The sequence below is a fragment of the Calonectris borealis genome, chromosome 5, assembly GCF_964195595.1.
Source record: "Calonectris borealis chromosome 5, bCalBor7.hap1.2, whole genome shotgun sequence".
NCBI lineage: Eukaryota > Metazoa > Chordata > Aves > Procellariiformes > Procellariidae > Calonectris > Calonectris borealis.
This window is the reverse complement of record NC_134316.1, coordinates 14,459,163-14,481,220: the sequence shown is the minus strand read 5'-3', so window position 1 is coordinate 14,481,220 and position 22,058 is coordinate 14,459,163. Positions and strand designations below refer to the sequence as shown.

Sequence of the window (22,058 nt, the reverse complement as noted above, 5' to 3'; positions counted from 1 at the left end):
AGGGATGCAGGAAAAAATTGAACGCTATAAAAAGAGTAGTTAATCTGGCTCTTCTCAGAGTTCAAGGGTAAAGAGACATTAAGAAAAGTAAAAGGCAGAACATGAATTTGATTAAAAGAAAGGCTTTTGCACAATGCATAATTGATCTGTCGGACTAACTATGTCAGAGTGCTACCGAGGCCAAAAGCATAAAGGATTAGGAGAATGACTAGGACTAATATAAGTCATGCAATCGTCATTAGCTGCGTGAGGCAGAGGGTTTTTTTTAAACAAGAAAAAATAATATATATATGTGTGTGTATATATCTCTATAAATATCTATCTTCATGCTTCCTGGGACTAAATAACCAAATAGCAAAACTGGGGAGAAAATTCTCCGGAGGACAAGCTATTTTATAAATGCCTGTTGTGTGGCAAGCTGAAGCCCATCTGGTACTGAGCACAGGTCTGGGTTAGCCTGGCAGTTCTTCTTCACGTGATGTTCTGTAGGGATGTCTCCCCTTGGGCTGGCTCTTGCCTTGGGCTACTTCCTTTGTATCTGGGCCAAATCCCAATTCAATGGGACGAGGGTCAGTGAGAAGGGAGACTTCATACAGAGGCTCCCACAAGCCTCTGTGGCTTTGCAAGCAAAAGGAGAAGCCTTTCCACTTGGAAAAGCCACGGAAGTCGCACGCTGACTTGACCGAGTCTGTCCAAACATGTCCCTTACCGATAAACGCCGTTCCAGCCGCACGGGGGAAAGGCGCAGGCTGGAAGGAGCAGAGCAGAGTGCCGCCATTTCCTTTGCTGCCAGCTTCTGTTTCCCCCTGATAATAGGGGGGCTGAAAATATGCACCACTATGGTTTGTTATTTATTAACCGCGTTCCCCAATAAACACACCGGTGCAAAGCAGTGCCAGATTGTCATCCTCAATTTGTCCATATTTTTGAAAAGTGTACTCTGAGCCTACTGGGAGTTATGTTTTTGAACATTCCTTTTTCTGTACTCTCTGAGTCATATTCCCATCATTCCTATACCTCACAATATTTTCCCATTGCCATAGTGACTGCCTGTGAGGAAGGCACAGCCAAGTAACTTCAAACTGAACCCAAATTGCCTACCAGACAGGACCTCTGCTTGAGTTTGTCTTACATCAAGCAGGTGGTATGAACCAAATAGTGCTTTTTAAGAGAATCATAGTTCCTTTCTGACATAGAGATGATATTGTCACCTGTCTGATCTAAAAGTCCTCTCACCAAGTCATCCCCGCTGGTCTGATCCTAAATCTTCCGAGTAGGTCTGACTCCCTAAGCAGGCAGTGACTCCACACCCGGATTCTCACAGAGCAGCTAAATGAATTGAATTGCAATAGTACAGTATCTGTTGCTCACTTGCATTTTTGTGTGCCCCTCCCCACCCCCTCTTCAGCTGAATTCCTTAAACTTAGAAAGAGTTTGGACCAAATCCCCGTTTCGGAACACCTCCCTCTGTTGGACACAGATCCAAATGTCACAGCTTTCTCAAATGTCACGCTATTACGTCTAAGCTGAATGGCAAACCTGAGTTTCATACGTGTGAAGATATAATTTTAAACTTTGTGGTTTAGGCTCTGGAATATATAAAAAGATTAATAGATTTTATGAATTTAAATGTGTATCTCAGATAATGTAAAAGTCAAATATCTCTTGTAGAAACTACTTTTGTTAGCACTGTGAAGGGCAAGTCCAGAAAATAGATAGTCTAGCCTTCAAGGTTAATGATCATTTTCAATGCCTGTTTAGGAGATTGTGCCGCTAAGCAATAAATCATATCAGATTATCACTCTTTTGTGAGGGAAAGGGAGGACAGTTTGTACAGAATGCCTTTACGTGTCGGTGTCTGTGAATGCAGAGAAAAGAGAGGCAGAAATGCCTTTCATCTCATGCAAGGGAATAATATAAACAGACCCAAACATTCGATTCTGTCCCTAGCAGTACTTTGTGATATGAAGACAAATACAGACTGAGCTCACTTTAAAACATTTTCATCTGTGCTGATTACAGATGCTCAGGAGCATCAAACCCAGAGAGAGCTCTCCTTTCCGCAGGTGTACATGTTTGCCTGCTAAACAGCAATTAGACACTTTTAACTGAAAGCAAATACTGCAGTCAGTGTGAATAGGCTTTTTACTTCATCAGCTTGTCCATGTGAGCATTATAGGAGTGGATCCAGAAAAGGGAACAGAGTAGAAAAATGAAATCCCAGACATCCCACGTATTGTTTTGGAAGCAGACAGTGCGGACACCTCAGTCCTAATGCCTGCTCGGGCTTTTGGCATTTCACTATTGCCGCTGTGATAGTGATTTTTTGCCAAGTTTTGACTCTGCTTTGTACCTTCTCATAAGAGGGAAAGGGGCATTATCTCATTTTCTAACAAGCAGTAGTGGACTGGGATTGCTTCGTGTTGACCTGACCTGACTTCACACCAGTGACCGTGAGAACAAAGGCTGATTCTCCATCACTAGCCCCCAGACCAGTAGCACCGTATACACGAGTGCTCAGAAAAGTGAATTGATTTTTTTGTATATCAACTTTATTTTCTGGTATGACATTAACTAAACTGTTTTCTTCATCAGCTGCTTTTGGGGGTGGTAGGAATACATTGCCAATGACTTAAATGGGGGCAAGATTTGATCTCCTCAGAACAGAAAAATGGAACGATGTCCTAATTTATATTATTCCAGCTTGATAGCAACTGAGAGAGATTTTGTAAGTAAAGTGGGATTATTTGAGGCACTCCAGCCAATTACTTGTGAACCTCACATGAGAAGAACAACAGCAAAACGCCGGTGGAAGTGGGCCTGCAGCTACTGTTCCCCAGAAAGCTTAACGGGATGGACAATAACTTGGTGAGGTGGATCTCAGGAAACCTAGGCTGGAAAAGACTGTGAGAGTTCATCTAACAAACCTGACACAAGGCAGGACCAGCTATATCACATCAAACAAGACATATATTTGTCTAAAATGATCTTAGAGATGTTCCGTGGATGCTCCGTAACTTCCTCAGGCAACTTATCCCAGTGCTTTACTGCCCTTACAGTTGGAAGGATTTTTTTATTCTAATGTCTAACCTGAATGAGAATCTTTCTTGACACAATTTAAACCCTATTTAAACTGGACTTAATGCTCCATCTGAGGCGTTATCAATGCTGAATAGGGTGGAAAGATTTCCTCATACATTTTCAGGATTATTTATCCATCCCAGTATGCTGCTTGCCTTTTCCACTCTGCATAACATAGCTGACTCAGTGTTTGGTTTGTGGTCTACCCTTGGTCAAGCTATTTCCTAACCAGTTATTACCCACCTTCCAGCAGATAATTCCTGTCTAAATGTAGTCCCTTGTACTGGTCCTTAGTACATTTTATCTTGCTTTTACAGATAGTTCCTTCAAGCTGCCAAGATCTTTTTTTAAATTTTAATCTGCCTGTTGACTAACATACTTGCAGAGCTCCCAAGCTGTGACCCTCACATTTACTAAGTATGTCCTCTGCTCCCTTTTTCAGTAACTAATGAAAATGTGGAATATAATGGAACTTAGAACAAAACCATGCAGAATCGTATTTCATACATCCTTCCCTTTCATGTCACTTTTTAGGTATAATTACCTGAACAGCCTCACACCCGTCAGAACAGGTGTAGCAGGGTCAGCAAGGCTGTGTTTCCCTATTTGCTTATGAGTGTCATGAGTATGCAAAAAGCCTTGCTGAATTTAAGTTATATGACACCAACTGCCTGTCCCCTCTCCACAGCACAATACAGTCATAGAAAGAACTGGACTGGTTTGACAGACTTTGTTCTTACAACTAAAGCTGAATGCTACATATTTCCCCTTTATCTTCTAGGCACTTATAAATAGTTTGTTTAGAAAGTCCCACATTTTTGGGGGGATTGAAGTTAAGCAGACGAATCAAAAATCTCCTAGTTCCTTTTTTCCCCTCATTTTAAATCAGGCACCATGCTTTCCTATTTCTGATCCTCTGACACCCTAGACATCTAGTCACTCAGAGACAGCAGCTACCCGTCCTTCGATCAGTCTGCCCTTTAAGCATCATAGGATGAGGTTAACACGTCTAGCTAATTTCAAGAAAATTATCTGAATACAGTGAAGCCATGAGATGAATCAATCTGCAGAACTAATTGATCCTAGTAACAATCATCTATTTGCTAGGTTAATTCTCAGCTGGATCAGTTCCCCCATCCAGATCCCTGCACACCCTTACAAATCGCTGTGGCAGTGGGATGCAGGAGGGCAGCGAGGAGGTGGGAACGGAGTGGAGCAGGGAGGGTGTAACGACATTTTTCAGCAACAGCACTGGCTTAACACGTTTGTTGAAATACAGCTTTAATGAAGACAGATACAAAAAAGTCATTAATCTCTTGCACCTTCCCCGTGTCATCTGTCAACAGTTGTCTCGCACCCCTGAGTAGTGGACCAGCGCTCGCCTGGCCTTCTTCATACACATTTGTAGAATGACACCGTGTTACCTCACTGACCCTGCTTGTATCTTATTTTGTGCTTTTGTCTTTCTGATTTTATCTCAACATACTTTTGCCGTTCATCTATACTTATCCTCAATAGTTCAATCACTTTCCATATAGTTTCTTCCGGTCAGGTCAGAAAGGGGCTTGTGATGAAGCCAGGGACTTTATTACTACATTTCCTCTCCTCCTTCTACACTGGGATAACTTGAGTTTCTGAGCTCCGAGGGAAAACATGCAGGGATGGAAAAACCCTGGGTTTCAGTCTTCATATGCCAAATTTCCTAATTTCACGTGGAAGGAAATGGTGAATAAATGACAGAACAAACACACTTCCTCAGACAAATGGAAAAAGTACAAAATGCTAAATCATATCAAGACTGTCCCTAATTGCATTGCCTGAATATGATGGAACTCAGAGCAGTACACAGCCCATGGAGGACACGAGAAAGAGAGAAAAGGACATTTTTTCTGCAATTCTCCAGCAGTTCTGATCTGCTCAGCAGAGCTGAATGTAAACAGAGATTTTGCTCTCCTTCTAGTCTCTAATTGCATCGTTTTCCACAAGTTCACATGTATGACAGCTGAAAATCATGAGTCATATGTATTCTTTTCCAGCATAAAGTATTATTTACTCCTTATTCTTGGACGGTCACCACATGACATTTAAAATAGTGAAGTTAGCAAAATGTCCTTTTACCCAGTCTTATACAGGTTTTCTTTAAAGCATCTTACTGATATAAAATGAATGTCATCAACTTCTTTGAAATGCATTTTTTTCTTAATTGGTCATATGAAGCTAAATTGCATCAACACTGCTAAGCTTTTTTTTCCTGCTGAAATGATTGCTGAATAAGAAAATAGCTGCTGATGTCTTGAAATAAAAAATGCCATGAAAAATGAAGAGATGTTATAAATGTGTAAATATGAAAAATCTTGATCCAGAGTTTTGACTTTGCCAAACAACTGCTTAGTCGAATGAAGTCTCTGATGAGCATTAACCAGCTAGCTACGTTATTTGTAATTATTTCTGTATATAGCACCATAAAGCTATATAACACTTTTTCTAACAAAAAGTAATGAAATCAAGACTTCAGCTGAAGCTGATGGTGCTCTGCAAGGTTGCAGCAGATGAAGACTTGGTCCTTGGCCTATTCAACCCATCTCTTAGTCTAGGGGGACTCATTCACCTTCATGTGGGAATATTTGTCTGAAGGGATGGTTTGGGGAAAAGATGCAAAATTCTTTGTTGCAAGATTTCTCAGACATCTGTAAAATATACCACAAGCTGGTTATGGCCAAAACATTCATCAAACAGCTACTGATATGTAAAAGAGCTGTTTAAGAGGAAGAATGCGAAGGAAAAGGCAGCAAGCCCCTGCATGACAGAGCTGTAGGCTGATGTTTAGAGCAAGATCCTAGCTTGGACTGCACGGTGGTCACGCAGTGTCCCTTGGCAACCTCCAGCCCTTCCTCAGCCAGTGCACACTGCAGGGGTTTTATGTTCTTAATTCTTTCGTTCATGGCTGCATCTGCTTGTATAATTTATGGCACACAATACATATTTTTCTTTTGAGATTCATTCTATTCTTCATTCCAGCATTTATTCTGTCAGAAAGTGGTGGGACAAAGAGGGGTTATCGGGCATCAAAAAGTTGAAAAGAACTTGTATTCTTGCCCTTTTCTTCTTGAATTATGACTGCACCACCAACAAAATCCTTTTAGTTTCCTTCCTTTCCCTTATCCGTAGCTCTGGTTTTCTCTTGCTTCTTTGAAAGCTTGAGAGAGAAACGTCAGGTGGTGAAATACTTAAGAATTAAAGGGCTGCATCAGGAAGCGTTTTTAAAATTAGGTGACTTGGTATCCGAAACAAATGCACGATTGTTCTTCATGCTTGGATGGCTGGCAGCCAGGCGGCAGGGCCTGGGCTATTTCTCAGGGCTTCATTCAGAGTCTGTCATTATTGCCCCTATTACTTTTTCCTCTGTCCAGGACTCTCTTGAATGCCACCACCAAAGCGAAGAATGCCACGCATGGCTTCCCCTGAGGAGGATTAGTAATCCTACACCTTGCACTGGCTGGCAGAGGTGTTCTAAGAACAACCAGCATTTTCTCCCCAAAAGCCAAGTATTTTATTATTGTATGGACCTGATCCTGCAATTTAAACCCCGATGGCTATTCATGTTCCTAGGCAATTCAGTGAAGGCTTCTTTGGTTCAACCACTTACTTTGTTGCATTTTATTTCATAAGTTTTATATGTCAAAAGGAGATGAAAAGTGGAATTTATCTAAATTTATGGATACACTTGCTATGAATCTGTAGAAAGAAATGACTTTGAAAAAACACATGTAACACAAAATTGCTTTGATCACATTGTGGGCCTTGGGTGATTGCACAGACCAGAACAAAAAAGTTTCTTCCAAGCCAAATTCTGTTCCAAAGTAAATAAAACAGTTCAATTCAAATCAAAACTATAGTTACCCACAAAAATAAAAGCTACAGTCCATGCTGGAAATTAGTGTAAAGTAATGTTGAAAACTGTAGGGAAGGATAGTTCCCTGTTGCTTTTTTCTCGAGCCAGCCAAGTTTAGATTAGATGATGATTTAACTGTTTTCTTCCATCCCCAGGTTGTGTCTTGGGATCTTTTACTGGGAAAGCAGAAATGGGCTGAGGCAACAAAAGCACTGGAGGGATGTAAGGTTTCAATGTAGGTGGTCTTGGGCTCTGGCAGATATCAAAGGAATCTGCAAGCATAGTGGGCTGAATGTCCTGTGTATCCCTTGTAGGTCATCCTGCCTTCCACCCTCTCGCTCCTCCACCCGCGCGGGAAAAGCTCATGGAAATTCAATGAGTTTGAACCAGTGGACTTTCTATTGTCCCCTGCAGAAATAACCCACACGGTACAAACGGAATATTGTCTTCTTTCTCCCCCTGCCTCTTTTGGGATAATTAATATTGTATTTGATGAAAGATACAGGAGATGGATAAGCAAAACATTAAGCTAGGTTAATTGAGGCAGTAAATGGACATACGTGATGGCAGGAATTAAGATTATAGGTAAACTCTGCAACTACTTTCTATGACTTGTTTAGTAGTGCAAATTAGCTTTTCCAATAAACCCCTAACTAAAAGCAAGCATAACATATAGAATCACTAAAAGAAATGCAGTATTTTTTCCAATTACCTCTCAAGACACTTGCCAAGTCATTTTCCATATCTGGGCAAATTTCCAGTAACATAAATTACCAATTTTAGCTCTTATGGCAAATATAGAAAGTGACATAATGAGATTGGCTAGCCCCTTCTAACAGTAATATATTGAACGGATGTGGTGCTTCATCTTACACACACATTTTTATGTCTGCTTTATTATTTGCATGGCTGACAGTAAATTTTCCTAGTACGCATCGGTTCCCATGAAATGCCCTTAATTGTGCTGGATCCTGAAAACAGTGAAACAGTGACATGGGAAGGTGGGGGATTATGAATATCAGGACTGATATGGCAGAAATTTAAACCACCATCCTACTGACTGGGGAACGTAAGAAATAGTGCTGAGATACCTCCTTCTGTTCACAGGCGCTGTGGGTATCTGTTTGCAGAGGAGGGAGACTCCTCTCTCACAGTGTAGCTGACATACATCCTTCGGAAATATATCCTGTTTTCTACTTCTGAGTTTTACATATTCTTGTAAATTGTTACAGTCAAATTAAAAGGCTCACCCTAAAAATCGAACAGAATGACTATTTTAGTACCACTTTGTTAAAAAATGGCAATTCTTGTGTACACCTTAAAGGATCAATTTGCTATGTTGTTATTTAAGTACCATTTAAAAAAAGTATATCTACATTATAGTTTGGTCTCGACTTTTTCTTCTGTAATGTAATTCAGAAGGCACAGATTTATATTGTTGTGGCTTTGTATAAACCAAATATTAAATTGTAACAAAATATGACTTAAATATATGCATAAAATAGACCTCTGGAATATTTATTGTCATAGTAACCTCTTTATAATCATAACAAAAAAACTAAAAAAAAAAAAAAATCAGTGATCTCAGCCATGTGCAGGAGTGTCTATGTGGTGCTAGCCGCACAAAAGCATCCCTTTTTCATACTCGCTGAAAGCATTTCTCAATACCTACATGCCTGGGGCTCCCCGAGGTTTCAGTGGGTGCAGGAAACCTCTTTCTGCTGGGAGGGAATTCCCCGTGGGGTGTGATACAGACCTGTAGGGATGGCCCTCCGGTGCCCTGGCTGGTGAACTGGTGAACCTGTGCCAAAGCTATTGTACGGGAAACCAGAGAAGCAACTCTACCAGGAGGTCGGATTCGTGCTCCTGAATGCACAGATCTCAAAGAGCTCTGCTCCTTTCAGCCTCCATTTAGGACTGAAGCCACCAAAAATAGGGTTGCCACAGCTAAGCTAGGAATGAAAACTTTTAAGGAGTAATTTTGAAGACCGGACGGATCATTTCTTCCTGCAATGCCATCCGCCATTGCGCCTCTTCACATCAATCTCTTGGAGTATTAATATCTCAGAAATGCTGTTCCCATCAGCACAGATTGCATAGAAGGTGGAAAAGGAGTTGCATTCGTGTGTATCTGTAGTGTATTTTGCTTCGCATCAGTTTAGTACCATAATGTTGTATCTGTGGGTGTAACAAGTCTGCAGTTGGCCATTACATACACTGAAGTGCATTGAACTCAACTTGTTAGGGGACCTTACAAAAATAAGGGTGTTCTTACTGCAGGCACTATGCTTGAAAACATTTCATAATAAACTGTACAAGTAATACTTTCAGCGTTTGCAGGCAGGGTAGTCTAATGGTTAGTGCACTCAACTGGTAGTTATTCTGGTTTGATTCTGTCACTGACTTCCCGGCGTGACTTTGGCTGTGTCATGTTTTCCCTCTCATTTTCCAAATAAGTAAAATAAAGATAACATTTAGTTCAAAAAGATGGGGCAAGTCTGAAAGCACCGCTGTTTGCTGAGCAGCCTCCCATCTTTCAATAGGAAGAGTCATAGATGTGCAAAGCATTATTCTTTTCATCTTCAAAGCCTTCTCTTTGTATTTACAAATTAATCAATCTGCAATTTTTTTTTCCTGGGCAGTATGATTAAGAATATTCTTGTTAATTATAGGGAAAATTCCACAATTCCAATATATGTCATTCGAAACACCATGATGTATACAGACATATTGCAACATATTTTCATTTGGATTGTAAAACATGCATACCTTTGATGGTTTCATCCCACATTTGTTATATTGTATTTTTAATGCACCCAGACTGTGCTGGCATAATGGTGATCCTCCCCTTATACCCCATCTTTCCCACATGCATGAAGCGTGCTTTGTAGTGACATTCATGAAGACCCCTGCTGTGGTTGAAACGCTGGAGTCCTGCTATTTAGAATGAACGATTATTCCAGCGGTTGAAGTGTTTTCACAAAGGAGACTGGGCGGCAAGGCGCTTCTTCCTTTCCTACCCCACAGTAGGAGAGGAAATCCTTATTTGAGCCTATGATAGGACCCTCACAGGGAACCCCACTCTAATACCTGGAGATAGTCTACTGGTGAAGAAAAGCTGCTTCTGAAGAACGAAGACAATTTATTCACCGCATGAAATTCTCTTAAAAATAACAAACAATCTCTGCTGCTGCTTAAATCCAAAACTTAACCCCAGAGCCGTCCTCTGCTAACTGCTGATCTCCTCCTGCAAGTGCCTAAAACCCAGGCGCTGGTTCTCCCTTCCCCGGGGCTCCCGCAGTGCATGGCCTGCTGCTGCTGCTGCTGCTGCTGCTGCTGCTGCTGCTGCTGCTGCTGCTGCTGGGCATCGTGGCTGCCCTGCGCTGGCCCCCCGGCTCCTGCCAAGCACCACGTCCTCCAACGCTGAGGCAGAGCACCGTGCCAGTGAAATGAGGTCTGTGCTCCAACGCCAGCTTTCAGACCACCTAACTCCCAGTGCGGGTGATGAGCAGCTGGAAGAGGTGCCCATTTCTTCTGTTGTAAATGAGTGACAGATTATTCAGGGAGAAGCACACACGTGGTACCTTGTGTTTTGGACTGTAGCCTGGGACCAGGCACCAAGTGTTGCAGTGCTTCAGTTTTGTAATGGATGAAACCTCTGACTCACAGAGGAAAAGCAAAACTTGAACAAACACGCAATTTAAAACCTTCCAGGCTTGAGCAGAGACTAACTGCTGCATTAAGACTGTAAATGGTGAAATGGACTCTTACGTCTTAAATGGAAATACAGTGAGCTACAGAACTGAGCTCAGCTTCCTTTGATCATGCTGCAGTAAACGTGACCTATCAAATGATTGCTAAAGAGCTTGACAGGCTCTTCAAAAGTTAGTCATGGTTAAATAGATGCTATAATTATATCCACTGATAAATTTTAGTGAAACCAGCACATTTGCTGATGGTGACAGATGCTTTGCCCGATGAAGATTTCTCTAGTTACAAAACACGCTCAGTGTGTGCAGCGGCCGTCCAAGCTTTCCCGACCTGTTCAGCAGACACACATTGCACTGACCTGAAAGAAGAACCTTCCAGCCTCTGGTGAACTGGGCCTTCACCTCCTGTAAACTCTGCAAAGACTGGCCCACTACACCTGATGCCATGAGCAGCTCTGCACAGCAGGCTTTGCCACTGACAGCCAAATCCCAACGTCCTTCCCTTACCAAGTGCCATCGTCTCATTCCCCGAACAAGCCTGCTGAAGGCAATGGCGTTCAGCACAGACCCAGGTGTCAGGTATGAGGGTAGACTGTCCACGCTATCACCAAACGGTGAAAACAGCCTGACGCTGTCAAATGACAGAGCCACAGAAATGACCCAGGAGGGAAAGTCCCTCTTCAAACGTCCTTCTCTACCAGCCAGGCGAAATATGTTTGTATTGGGCTTTTTCTCTCAACATTATTGCTAAACGTAAACAGTACAGGGATAAGATTTATGTAATCAGTGTCTGCTATTTTAGTGGATTTTAAAAGGATACTGTAAATCAGATTTCTTTGTTTCATACTGACATAGTGACTGGGACAGCTCGCTCTTGACTTGAGAGTATCGTTAGCTGTAACGTCATATTATAATTTACACAAGTCTATACTGTTGAGAGTTATGAACTACAATACTTCTGATATGAACCTGCTGCAGGGTATTTTTTGTATTTATCAGTAATGCAAAAGAAATAGAAATAAAAAAGGAACAGGAATACATAAAACATCAAAATTATTTTACTATAGCCTATTAACAGGAAGTGAAAGCAAGGCTTCTTTGTCCTCAAATTGGAGTATTAACTCCTGAAAATTCAGCTAGGGATGGCTAAAAGCTCTTTTGTTCTCACTTAGCAAATAGTCATTTGTATTACACTACTCAATACAAATGAAACTTAAATCATTAGTTATAAAATACAGCTTTCAAAAGTGTGGCGTCATACAGAGTTTCTGACACTGCCAACAGTAAGCATGCGCAAACATACAGCCACAACTCCCCTCCAGATACATCAGTCCCACTATATTGCTCAGGATGCCACATTCCCGTCTATATAATTTCCCATTTTCCAATGCACTAGCTTCGCTCTGTATAAATGACTAAAGCTACGGTTTACTGAAAAAGGGACAACAAAAAGAAGTGTTTTCATTGTTTTGCCGTACCAGCAGAATTCCCAGAGACGCATTAGTGCATCCTTCAGATCCATTGTCCCATTGTTCCCACAGCCAGACAGAATTTCTTTTTCAGTTTGTGCCTTGTGGTGCAGTTTAGCGTAATAAGATTGTAACAGGTCTCGAAATCATTGCAATTGAATTATGAAACTGTTTTCCTTTCCTAACCCTTGCCCTCAGAATATAATGGCATCATAACAGTGTCTAGAGACTGGAGCCGAGATCATTTTCTGTCACATCAGTGAGCTGATTTGCAGCGCGGTGAGCTGATAGGCTTCACTAACACCTCCACAACTAAATTCGGTGTGTAATATTTTGTAAGGTTTTAGATGTTGTATCTTCCTTTAACGATGCCGCGCTCAGATCAGGTTTAGATTTGAGTTTCTGAGTGACTTTTAATTTCCACTCTCTGAAATGGAGCTGCATTGCCCCTTTTTGTCCTTTCTTCTGCTTTGGCAGATGTCATAGAAGTTATTGGGCGTTTACTTCTCTTCTCTTTGTAGCACTCTCACCGACAACGCATTTTTTACTACAGACATACTTTCAGATAGCATAGATTTCATAGATTTATTTGCCAAAACTTGCACATCTGAAGGAAGTATAGGTTAAGCTAACATTGACATCTTATGGCGAGCACATTACTCGTGCTGAAACTGTCTCTAGCTGGTGGAAAATAAGCATATTAAAACACTTCTCAACCTCAAAAAAATAACCTAATCATGGCAATAATGTTTTAAAATGAAGGAAATTCTTAATTAAAATTTGTATTAAAAATTAGCTTTATTTTGCTATTACTGTAACTTGTCTGCCAAAAATCCCATGCATGTATGTGTGTACAATTTTTTAGAACAATATAGTATCTTGGAAAAGTTTGATTATGCATGAAAAGGTCATGAGAAAACCTAAAAGGATCTGAGTTCATTTTAAAGACAAGAAAGAACCATGACTTATTTAAAATACTAAGAAAATCTATTGTCTTTAGCATTTTCTACGTCATTTTATCTTCCATGTTTTTTGGTTTTTTATATAAGCTACTACGAATTTCGATTATTTTATAGCCCGCAGCTATAAAATAGTTGTTTTTGTCAGATAGAAGTTAAGCAGCATCAGGCTGGGTAAGTACTTGTGTTGGAGATGACTTCAACTCTACCGATACTGGCACTGGCAATTCAGGAGGGAGCACTTTTCACTCTGCTTTAATATGGAACTGATATCTCTGCCTAATTTTATAGCATATTTTTGTGTTAGCACTACTATGGTTTAGTGATTGGTGAAAAGATTCATATATACCGAACCCATGCCTGTAAGTGGATCCACATGATGGTACTGCCCTGCGAAAAGCCCCTGAAAGGACTGAGACATGAAGACACATTTTGATAAGTGCTGTGGCATTTTTCAAGATGAAAGGTGCTATCGATATGCAATGCATTATTTTTCTTGTGTCCCTAGAGGACCTTGAATAAAAATGTCTTTCATTCACTGGACACTTCAACATCCCTAGCACAGAAACTGAAGCCCGTAAGGTATAAAATAATTTTACAATATTACTAGCCAGCAGTTTTGTACCACTGCCCTCATCTCACCATGAATGGACATTATAAACATACCCACATACAGAAAAATACTAAAAACAGTTGAAATTATTTTAGTATCCTATATTGGAAAAGCGTTTAATATTCTTCACTCTAAATAGTTAAAACTGTATAACAATGGCATAACAAATTACAGTATGTACGGGTTTTTTTTGTTATTGGAAGAGATATCAATTACAGTATTATCTTGACAACTCCGTCCTGTAGCCAGCTGAATCGCCACTGAAATCAGTGGAGGACATAAGGTGCAATTACATGCAGTCTGTTGCTTCAGTGGAAGAAGCAAGAGGAGCCTCAGACAACGCAGCGATAAGCAGGGCGTTACTGCAGCAGGAGGGATGCTGAGGCCATAGGCTGCGCTCTCCAGCTGACAGGCCGCCCCAACACCTACTGCAGAACTTCTGCCTCGCGTTCAGATACTCCGACCTGTAACTCCGCGCACGGCCGTACTTCTGGCTTAACCTCCGAGCCACTCGGCGGGTTATTTCCCTCCGCAGGGACGGGAGGCGGCTCCGCTCCACCTCGCCCCGGTCAGGACACCCCGCCCCGCTGGGTTCCGCGGTCAGGCGGGAGGCAGGGCCCCTCGCCGCGCCACGGAGAACCGCGGCTCGCCCCTCTTTCAGACGAGGGCCGGGTTTCGGCGGCGCAGGGGCGGCCTGGCCCCCTGAGGGGCGGCTCGGCGGGGCCGCTGAGGAGAAATGCCCGCGCCAGCCCCGCGCCTGCCGAAAGACGCGGCTCCTCGCTCGCCCTGCCGCTCCGGGGTCCCCCCCGCCTCTCCCCGCTCGAGCTAGCGGTGCCGCGGGGCCCACCGCTGCGCTCGGCCGGCCCTCCCGCCGCCCGCGCCCGCCCAGCGGCTCCCTTCCCGCGAGATCCCGCCGGCCGTGGTCTGACAGGGCTCCGCCGCCGCGGACGCCGGGAGCTCCCCTCCGCCTGCGAGCCGCGGGGTGGGGGCTGTGCCACCCGCCGGGGAGCCGCAGGGCGAGCCGCCGCCGAGCCGGGGAGCGGCCCCCACTGCCCCCCCTGCCGCCGCCGCCGCGCCGCGACACCGCCCCGTCCCGCCCCGCCCCGCCCCGCCCCGCGGGTCTCCCCCCTCGCCTCAGCGGCGGAGCGGAGCGGAGCGGCCGCCGCCCCAGCCGCGGCGGAGTGAATGGGTTGCCATGGCAACTGAGTGAGGCAGGCAGCAGGCCGCCGCGGCCCCAGCCGCCTCCGCTCCTCAGCGTGTGGGCGAGGAGGCAGCGGGCGGCCGCCGGGACAGCCGAGGGGAGGCCGGGAGCGCAGCGGCAGGATGGAGGACGGCTTCTCCAGCTACAGCAGCCTCTACGACACCTCCTCGCTGCTCCAGTTCTGCAACGGTAAGGGCGGGGGCTGCCTCCCGCGGCCGCCCCCGGGGAGCGGCGTCGTCCCGGCGCCCCGGCGGGGCGGAGACGGAGGCCGGCGCGGGGACGGCAGCGCCGGGAGCGGGCCTGTCTGGGGCTGCCGGCGGCGTCTCCGCCGCCCAGGGCCGCCCAGCTCCGCAGCGTAACTCGGGGAGAGGAGGAGGAGGGAGAAAACTTCACCCCCTTCAGCCTCCCCCGCTATGCAGCGGGAAACCTGCCAGCCCTCGGCGCCGGGGTGCCTCCGCGAGGAACTTCTCCTGCACCTCCTTCACGGGAATATGTATAGATATGTGTGCGTATGTATATGTTATAGATACGTCTGTGTATCTGCCTCAGAGGCAGATCTGGTAGCCCAAGCGATCACCCACCGCTGCGTGTCTCCGCTGCCCGTATGCCGACGTACATACATCAACGTATACGACCGAGCAGTGAGCGCACGTATGTGACCCTGAGGCGCGCAGTGGCACGCAGCGGCGGCACGGCGGCGGTGAGAGCCGTCCCGGCGGCGCGGTGCGGCCGGGGCAGGTGTCCTTCCGCCCCCCTGCCCGCGCCCCGCTCCGCTCCCTCCCCGGAGAGCCCACCCCGCGGCTCTCCACAGCAGCGAAGGACCGTTCTTAGGTGTCAGATGCCTGTGTGGAGTTACGGTAGTCGGCCTGCCGTTGCTGAGTTTTCTTTCTGTTATTTTGTATGGTAGGAGTTAGTGGGGTGGTGGCAGTGTGACAGGGGGGCTGCTGGGCTGCAGTGACAGGTCATAAAAAAGGAAGAAGGAGGTGAGGAACTGCCAGTATCCTCAGAGGAGGTATTTGGAGATTGGCCTGCATAGTATCTGGGATTATTCAGCTAGCTGGTGTTTACTGTTACTTGGGAAATAAATCTGGTATCCTAAATGTTACAAAGAGTTCTTCATGCTAAACTTTAAGCTCAAAATACCTTATTTTGATTCTAGTTACTGCTTTTTAGCAGCAAAATTGCAAGCTTTCATAATCTCATATTTCGTTGAAAATTGATTTGTGGGTCTCTTATTCCTCTTGATTTTAGTAGTGGTCTGGCTTTCTACTGCTTTCTGAACAACTGGAGTCAGGTTCATATTAAATTGCTTCATGACAGCAACTGCATCAAACATAGCTGCCTCTTCTCTTGGAAGAAATAAAGATGATAAATTTTACATGATTTTCTTTGTGGTGTGGCACAAGAAAGGGACAGGTTAGCAGAAAACTCTTAATACGTGTGGACCTTGAGATTGTGGGAGCAGTTTTTCAGGGCACCACGAGTCATGCGTGTGGGCTATGCATTGTGTGGTAACGCCGTATTCTCAGAGCTCTTCAGGAGAGAAAACTACGACTGTGTACAGGGGTTGTACGCTAATAGCAGATGCCTGTTTTGCCTAAACTTAATAAATATTTCATTGTAAGTATCTTTAAAAAGAAAACACAGCAACTTCAAAGTTTATACTCTAACCCATTTGTAAGCAAGCTGTCTTCCTAGCAAAATCCCTGGGCTTCACTTTTACAGTGTTCATGATAGTAGCATACGTATGGGAACAGTAGGAGTATCAGCAATTTCTGAATAGTTTGAATAAGCAGAGTAACTTATTTCTGAGAACTGTCACTTACGTTGATTTTGGAACTCTGAGCACCTATTATACATGATGGAGATAAGCCGTATGTATTTGTGCTGTACCTAGGTTTTAAAATCTTAGTTAATCCTTAAGTATAATGTTCTAGAACGTGTTACTGATGAGATCGCTTGCTAGCTGTCATCTCATTGTACATAGTGAGCTCAAGAGCTGTTGTAAATTTGTATTATTCTGTGTTTATAAAAGAAAGTGGTTTGATTGAGAAGCCTTTCCTTTTATGAGTTCGCCTTCAGTGAGACTATATTAGATTAGATGATGAGGAAAAACAACAGAATCAGGCCCTTGAGTACTGCCTTGAGGTGATCAGATATTTCACACAGACACACATGACGACCCACGAGGAAAAAAATACAGATGCAGGATGCTGGTGAGGGTTTTGAGGTTGAAAGAGGAAAAGAAAATTGCTTTACAGGGAAATGGAAAGCTCTTGCAAGTATAATGGGTAGCGTGAAACACGGTGTGAAGTTGGGCGTAGGCCAGGCATAAAGAACCGAACAGAGCAAGCAAGTGGTGGAGATACAAAGGAAGATGTGATTTTGATATAGGGTAAAGTGAAATACAGAAATGGCCAGTAAGCACTCGAAGTGATCATCGCTGTATGTTGAGGGGTCTTCTGTTCTGAACATAGAAGAAAGGATTAATTTTAGTTTTACAAGTAAAGACACGATAGAATTTTCTGATGGTCTTGAACTGAAGAACTGATAAAGAGACTGCCTGTACGTACTGCGTTTGGAAAGATCAGGATACAAAGCCTGCGCTCCTGTCAGAGTAACGGTGGGTCACCTGTAGGGCAGCAAGCGAGCTCTGGCCTGGCCCAAGGACGGCTGCAGCTTCTCCCACTTCCCGATCCCTTCTCCCTGCTCGGGGCGGGCGACAGCCGCAGAGGGGATGGGGGAGAAGGGAGCACTGGTGGGCAGGAGGTTGTGATAGGGGTGAGGGAGCAGGATCTTGGCTGTTCGAGGACCAGGTCAGAGAGGAAAGGAGAATTATGAGGGCAAATTTACCCCAAGCCTCCCTTTCTCTCTAGAAGGGGCTCTGGGTTCAGGAGAAGACTTTGGGTCTTTTTTTTTTCCCCCATTCTTTACTCATATGCAGATCTAGTCTGCATGATTGTTTAGTAACATATTTTTATGGTTTGCAATGCGTAAAAAATAAGGTAAATGGAGAAGGAAAGGAGAGAAGAAAGAGGTGAGGAAAATATGTTCATTTTGAGCTGCATGTCTAAAATCTAGGGCAAATATTTAGCACAGCAAGTTCAAAGACACCTACTTTCTGCAGCTCTGTTTTACAGAACAGTAGGGTAGGGTTGGCGTTTGAAAAACGTTGTGTTAATGAATACAAGTGTCAGTCTGAGATAGCATCAAAGCAAGAAATACAAACTTGCAATGTAATTTTAGGCAAGTTATTTCATTCTTGTTGCCTTAGTTTCCTTAGTTGTAAACTCAGAGGAAAGTACATACCTGCTTTGGAGGAGTTTATCACATTAGTTTGAAATCTCCCTCTTAATTTTCAGAGGACAGTCTCTTCAGATGCACAAAACGTTTTGCTAGTTGCTGTGCCTGTTCTGTTTGTTTGTTTATTTTTAAGAAAGACACTAAAAAACTCCTCTTAATGCCTGTCCAAGGACAGTTTTCAACTTACATCTTACTTTCTAGGTAATAAAGAACACTTGGTTTATTTGCATATTGAAAAGTAAAGCTTGGATAATATTAACCGCGTCTGGTTATAGATACCCTGCTTAGTATTGATGTAACTTTTATGTAGTTCTTAGGTAGAACTAACTTAGGTAGAACATTATATTTATCTACAGTCAGTCAGGGTGTTAGCAATGCGTTATTAAAGCAGAAGGTAAAAGTGGTAGAATACTGATAAGGCAAGATAGTGTTGAGGTTTTTAGCGTCTGCTTAAAAACTGATGGAAAGAACCATGCTGGACATGAAACTGTACAGAACAAGGCACACACTGGAATTATAGACAGTGCTCATCTTGCCTCCAGCTGATTTATTGAGCTGCAAGAGTGATCACTAGTGATTATAGGCCAGTTGGGGAGGCATGTAGGGTGTGGGCAGAGGTTCGTGGGTCCTCCGACCACAGTTCCCTATCCATTTATAGCCGTCACGATGACCTAATGAACATGGCCTGCACTACGCTAACGGCTGTGGGCAGAATTATTAGGCATGTAGAATGTAAAGGGTGAAATTTGTAATTCCTGAGCTCTGCAAAATGCCTGTATGGACTTAGAGAAGGAAATGAGAATTTATCCTTGGTTCATTTACAACTTGTAGCATCTTTTTAATATCCTTCACTTGGCTAGTGGGAAAATTGTAGCTGTGAAGTGGCCATTTCTGCAACCACGGATGTCTTGTTTGACAGAAACTTCAATTTTAGAATATCTGGGTAAAGCAGTAAAAAAAGTATAAAAAAAGATTCTTTCTTAGTGAAATCGATTTCTTTGGCAAGGGATTCCATAATATTAATTACAGTTCTGTTTAACTGATTACCTGAAGTGTAATTCCTAGTAGAAAAAATTAGAGTTTGAGAAAATTTTGAAGGAATACCAACCATATTAACATTTATTAAAAAAAAAAAAAAGCAGAAAAATAAAAAAAAACCCTCTCAAAAAGTAACAGTTCCTTTTTCTTCCCTCCCTCCCTTCAAAATCACTAAATCATATTATTAAGATTTTTGACAGGTAATAGTTTTGATAACTGTCAGTCACTATTTCTTTTAAGTCATGAAAAGTAAATTGTGTGAATCAGTTCATATACTAGTTCTGGTCACTTTATTTCCAGTTTGAATCTTCTGCTTCTGTAATTATCCACCATTCCTGAAAAGAAATCAAATATATACGTACGTTTTCTCTCTGACTCCTCTATCTACAAGTGGAGCGATGCCCTGGCGGTGAGGAAGTGAACGCCACAAACAGGAAACCTTTATGGACAGTATTATTCTGGCAGTCGGCTCTTCTTTCCCATTTGACTCTCACACTTCCTCTCCCTAACCTTCTGAAATACAGCCAGTTACCCTCTTCCTACAGCTGGACCAAAATCGCACAATATAGTATGGATTAGGGAAGGAACAATGGTAGGTTGAGCCTTCCAGCTTTCAGGTCACTAGTTCAAAGGTTGGAAGAGACTGTAATTTGTTGTGATCACTTCCTAGGAATAATGCAAAGCGAAATTTAATTTAATTTCGTTCTCACTGGGCAGAATCACGCACTGTGTGTATGAAAAGATGTTGCAAGCATGTTCAAAAAGATGTTGCAAACATGTTAATAGCATTACTCATGTTTGTTGTTTTTCTCAAAAGCCTATAACAACAGAGACAGACAAACCAGGCTTTCTCATGTTTCATCTCTAGACCTGTTCTCTCCAGGACAGCAGCGTGTTTTGAACTCGGGAGTGGAGGAGATATCCTACACAAAACTTCTATCAGTTTTGTAGGACAGTAGAAGATTTTATTACCCAGAATTGCTTGGAGACCATTTTCTTATTTTTCCTTTTATTGAGATTTGTTCTGGCTCTTACTATCGAACCCTTAAATGTAATGCCCGACTGGACTCTACATTAAGAGTCTGTTTCGCACATTTTGGAGCTATATAGAATATAAGTTTATTTTTTGATCAACTTCTAGAATTTATTTTCTTCTATCCTGGAATAAAGGGGAGGGGTGGCATACTGAAATACATTTTTTTTGTGTGTGCAGTAATTGAATGCAGAATAAATCAGTACACTATGAAATAAAAATAACTTGCTCTAATGGACACTTTCACAATATATATTGTTAGCCTATTAAAGCTCAAACTTTTTTTAATAAGACACTATATAAGTAAAATGAATTTGTTGCCCTTTAATTAGCTATGTATTTCCAAATAATGAATTATTAAAGCTCGTTTTAGTCATGGATAACGTTAATTGTAGTTGCTGGAATTTAATTTTTTTTTCTCTTTTTTTAAAAAAAAGAGAACAAACTAAGCCTTTAAAAACAAATGAAAAAATATACCAGTCATGAGAGAATCCTTCGGTGATAGTCAACCTCAATAGAGAATCTGTGTCAGTGTTGGCAGTATGGAGAGAAACTACAAGTATCAAGTATTTTATCATGAATAAAACAACATACAGAATTGCAAATTAAAGCATTGGGCTCTCAGCAGAAAAACATCCTTTATCTGATCTTCAAGGAGTTTTTTAAAAAATTAATAGTACTTCATGGAGCTGATAAAATATGTGTTTTAAGTTCTAATTAAGAATAGCAAAACTGAAGATTTTTTTTTTGTTGAAGCTTAAACCACATGCAAACAATTCAAATAAGGATTAAAATTATATTAGAAGTACATTATTAAAGAGTGAATACATGAGGAGACAGTGAGGGAGTATGCCAGTCGGTGACATACGTTTTAATAGGTTTTATCGTGACTTCCCTCCTGTTTCTCCTTTCCTTAGAAATTTAAGATGAAGATTTTAAAGTTGATGCTGCAGTTCTTTTGTCATGAGAAGTTTTGCGAAGCTGTATTGAAGAACCTGTCTTGTGATCATTAAAATCTCAAGGAATATGTGAGAGATCAAGTAGGAAGGTTGCGTGAAACAGTATAATGACTATATTTTTGTTGGGTGCTTGCTGTTCGCAAATGATACTAATTGGGCAACCATAAGGAATTGTGAAAGCTTAGAGGGAGTGCGGAAGGAACTATGGATGATGCTCTTCTTCCATGAAACACAATTTAAAATGTTCGTTCATTATATAATTAAAATGTGGAAGTAGCTCCCTGAGGTTTTTAGGGAGATGGGGTGGGGATAATGATATGTTAACATGATTTCACTAAATTAATTCTTTGGAAAGTAATTAAGAGAGATTGTCCACACTCCATTACTTCCAAAGAGTAAAATCTGACAGGGTCCGTAATTTTCTTGTCTTGCTTTGACATGACTGATTATTGAATAAATATAATATACTTATTTGAATTTGGAGGTCTTTAGCAGTGTTTTTAGATATCGTGGAATGTAGAAACTAATTGCCTTTTTGGATTTAAAATCTGAAATAAACACCTCTGTGATAAAAGCAGTTTGCATTTCTTAATGGCATAGACCCTGTATTTGATTGGAAACTTAGGTAAGTTTCCTGCAAACAGGAAAGAAGAAATATTTCTGGTTTTATATATAACTTCTATAATCCATTGCAGGTCGATATATGAAACATTGCTACTGGCTTGTAGTCATCTGAGAATTGTGTGTGAACAGGTGCCTAAGCTAAGCTTAAATGAGATTCCTAAAATACAGAGTAAATG

At 42.4% G+C, this 22,058-nt stretch overlaps 1 protein-coding gene across 6 annotated transcripts in view; it reads left to right on the top strand.

Annotated features, from left to right (window-relative positions):
• The window catches only part of EML1 (EMAP like 1), a 131,535-nt gene that overhangs the window by 30,402 nt on the left and 79,075 nt on the right, over nucleotides 1–22,058 (top strand). For 2 of the 6 annotated variants that reach the window (XM_075151103.1, XM_075151110.1), the window contains exon 1: nucleotides 13,875–15,114. The exons of 3 other annotated variants lie outside the window; for them this stretch is intronic. In XM_075151103.1, coding sequence (XP_075007204.1) covers nucleotides 15,048–15,114 — 67 coding nt within the window. In that variant the 5' untranslated portion in view covers nucleotides 13,875–15,047. Of the gene's footprint in view, nucleotides 1–13,874; nucleotides 15,115–22,058 lie in introns of those variants that run through there. One more of the 6 variants, XM_075151107.1, reaches the window with a different exon arrangement.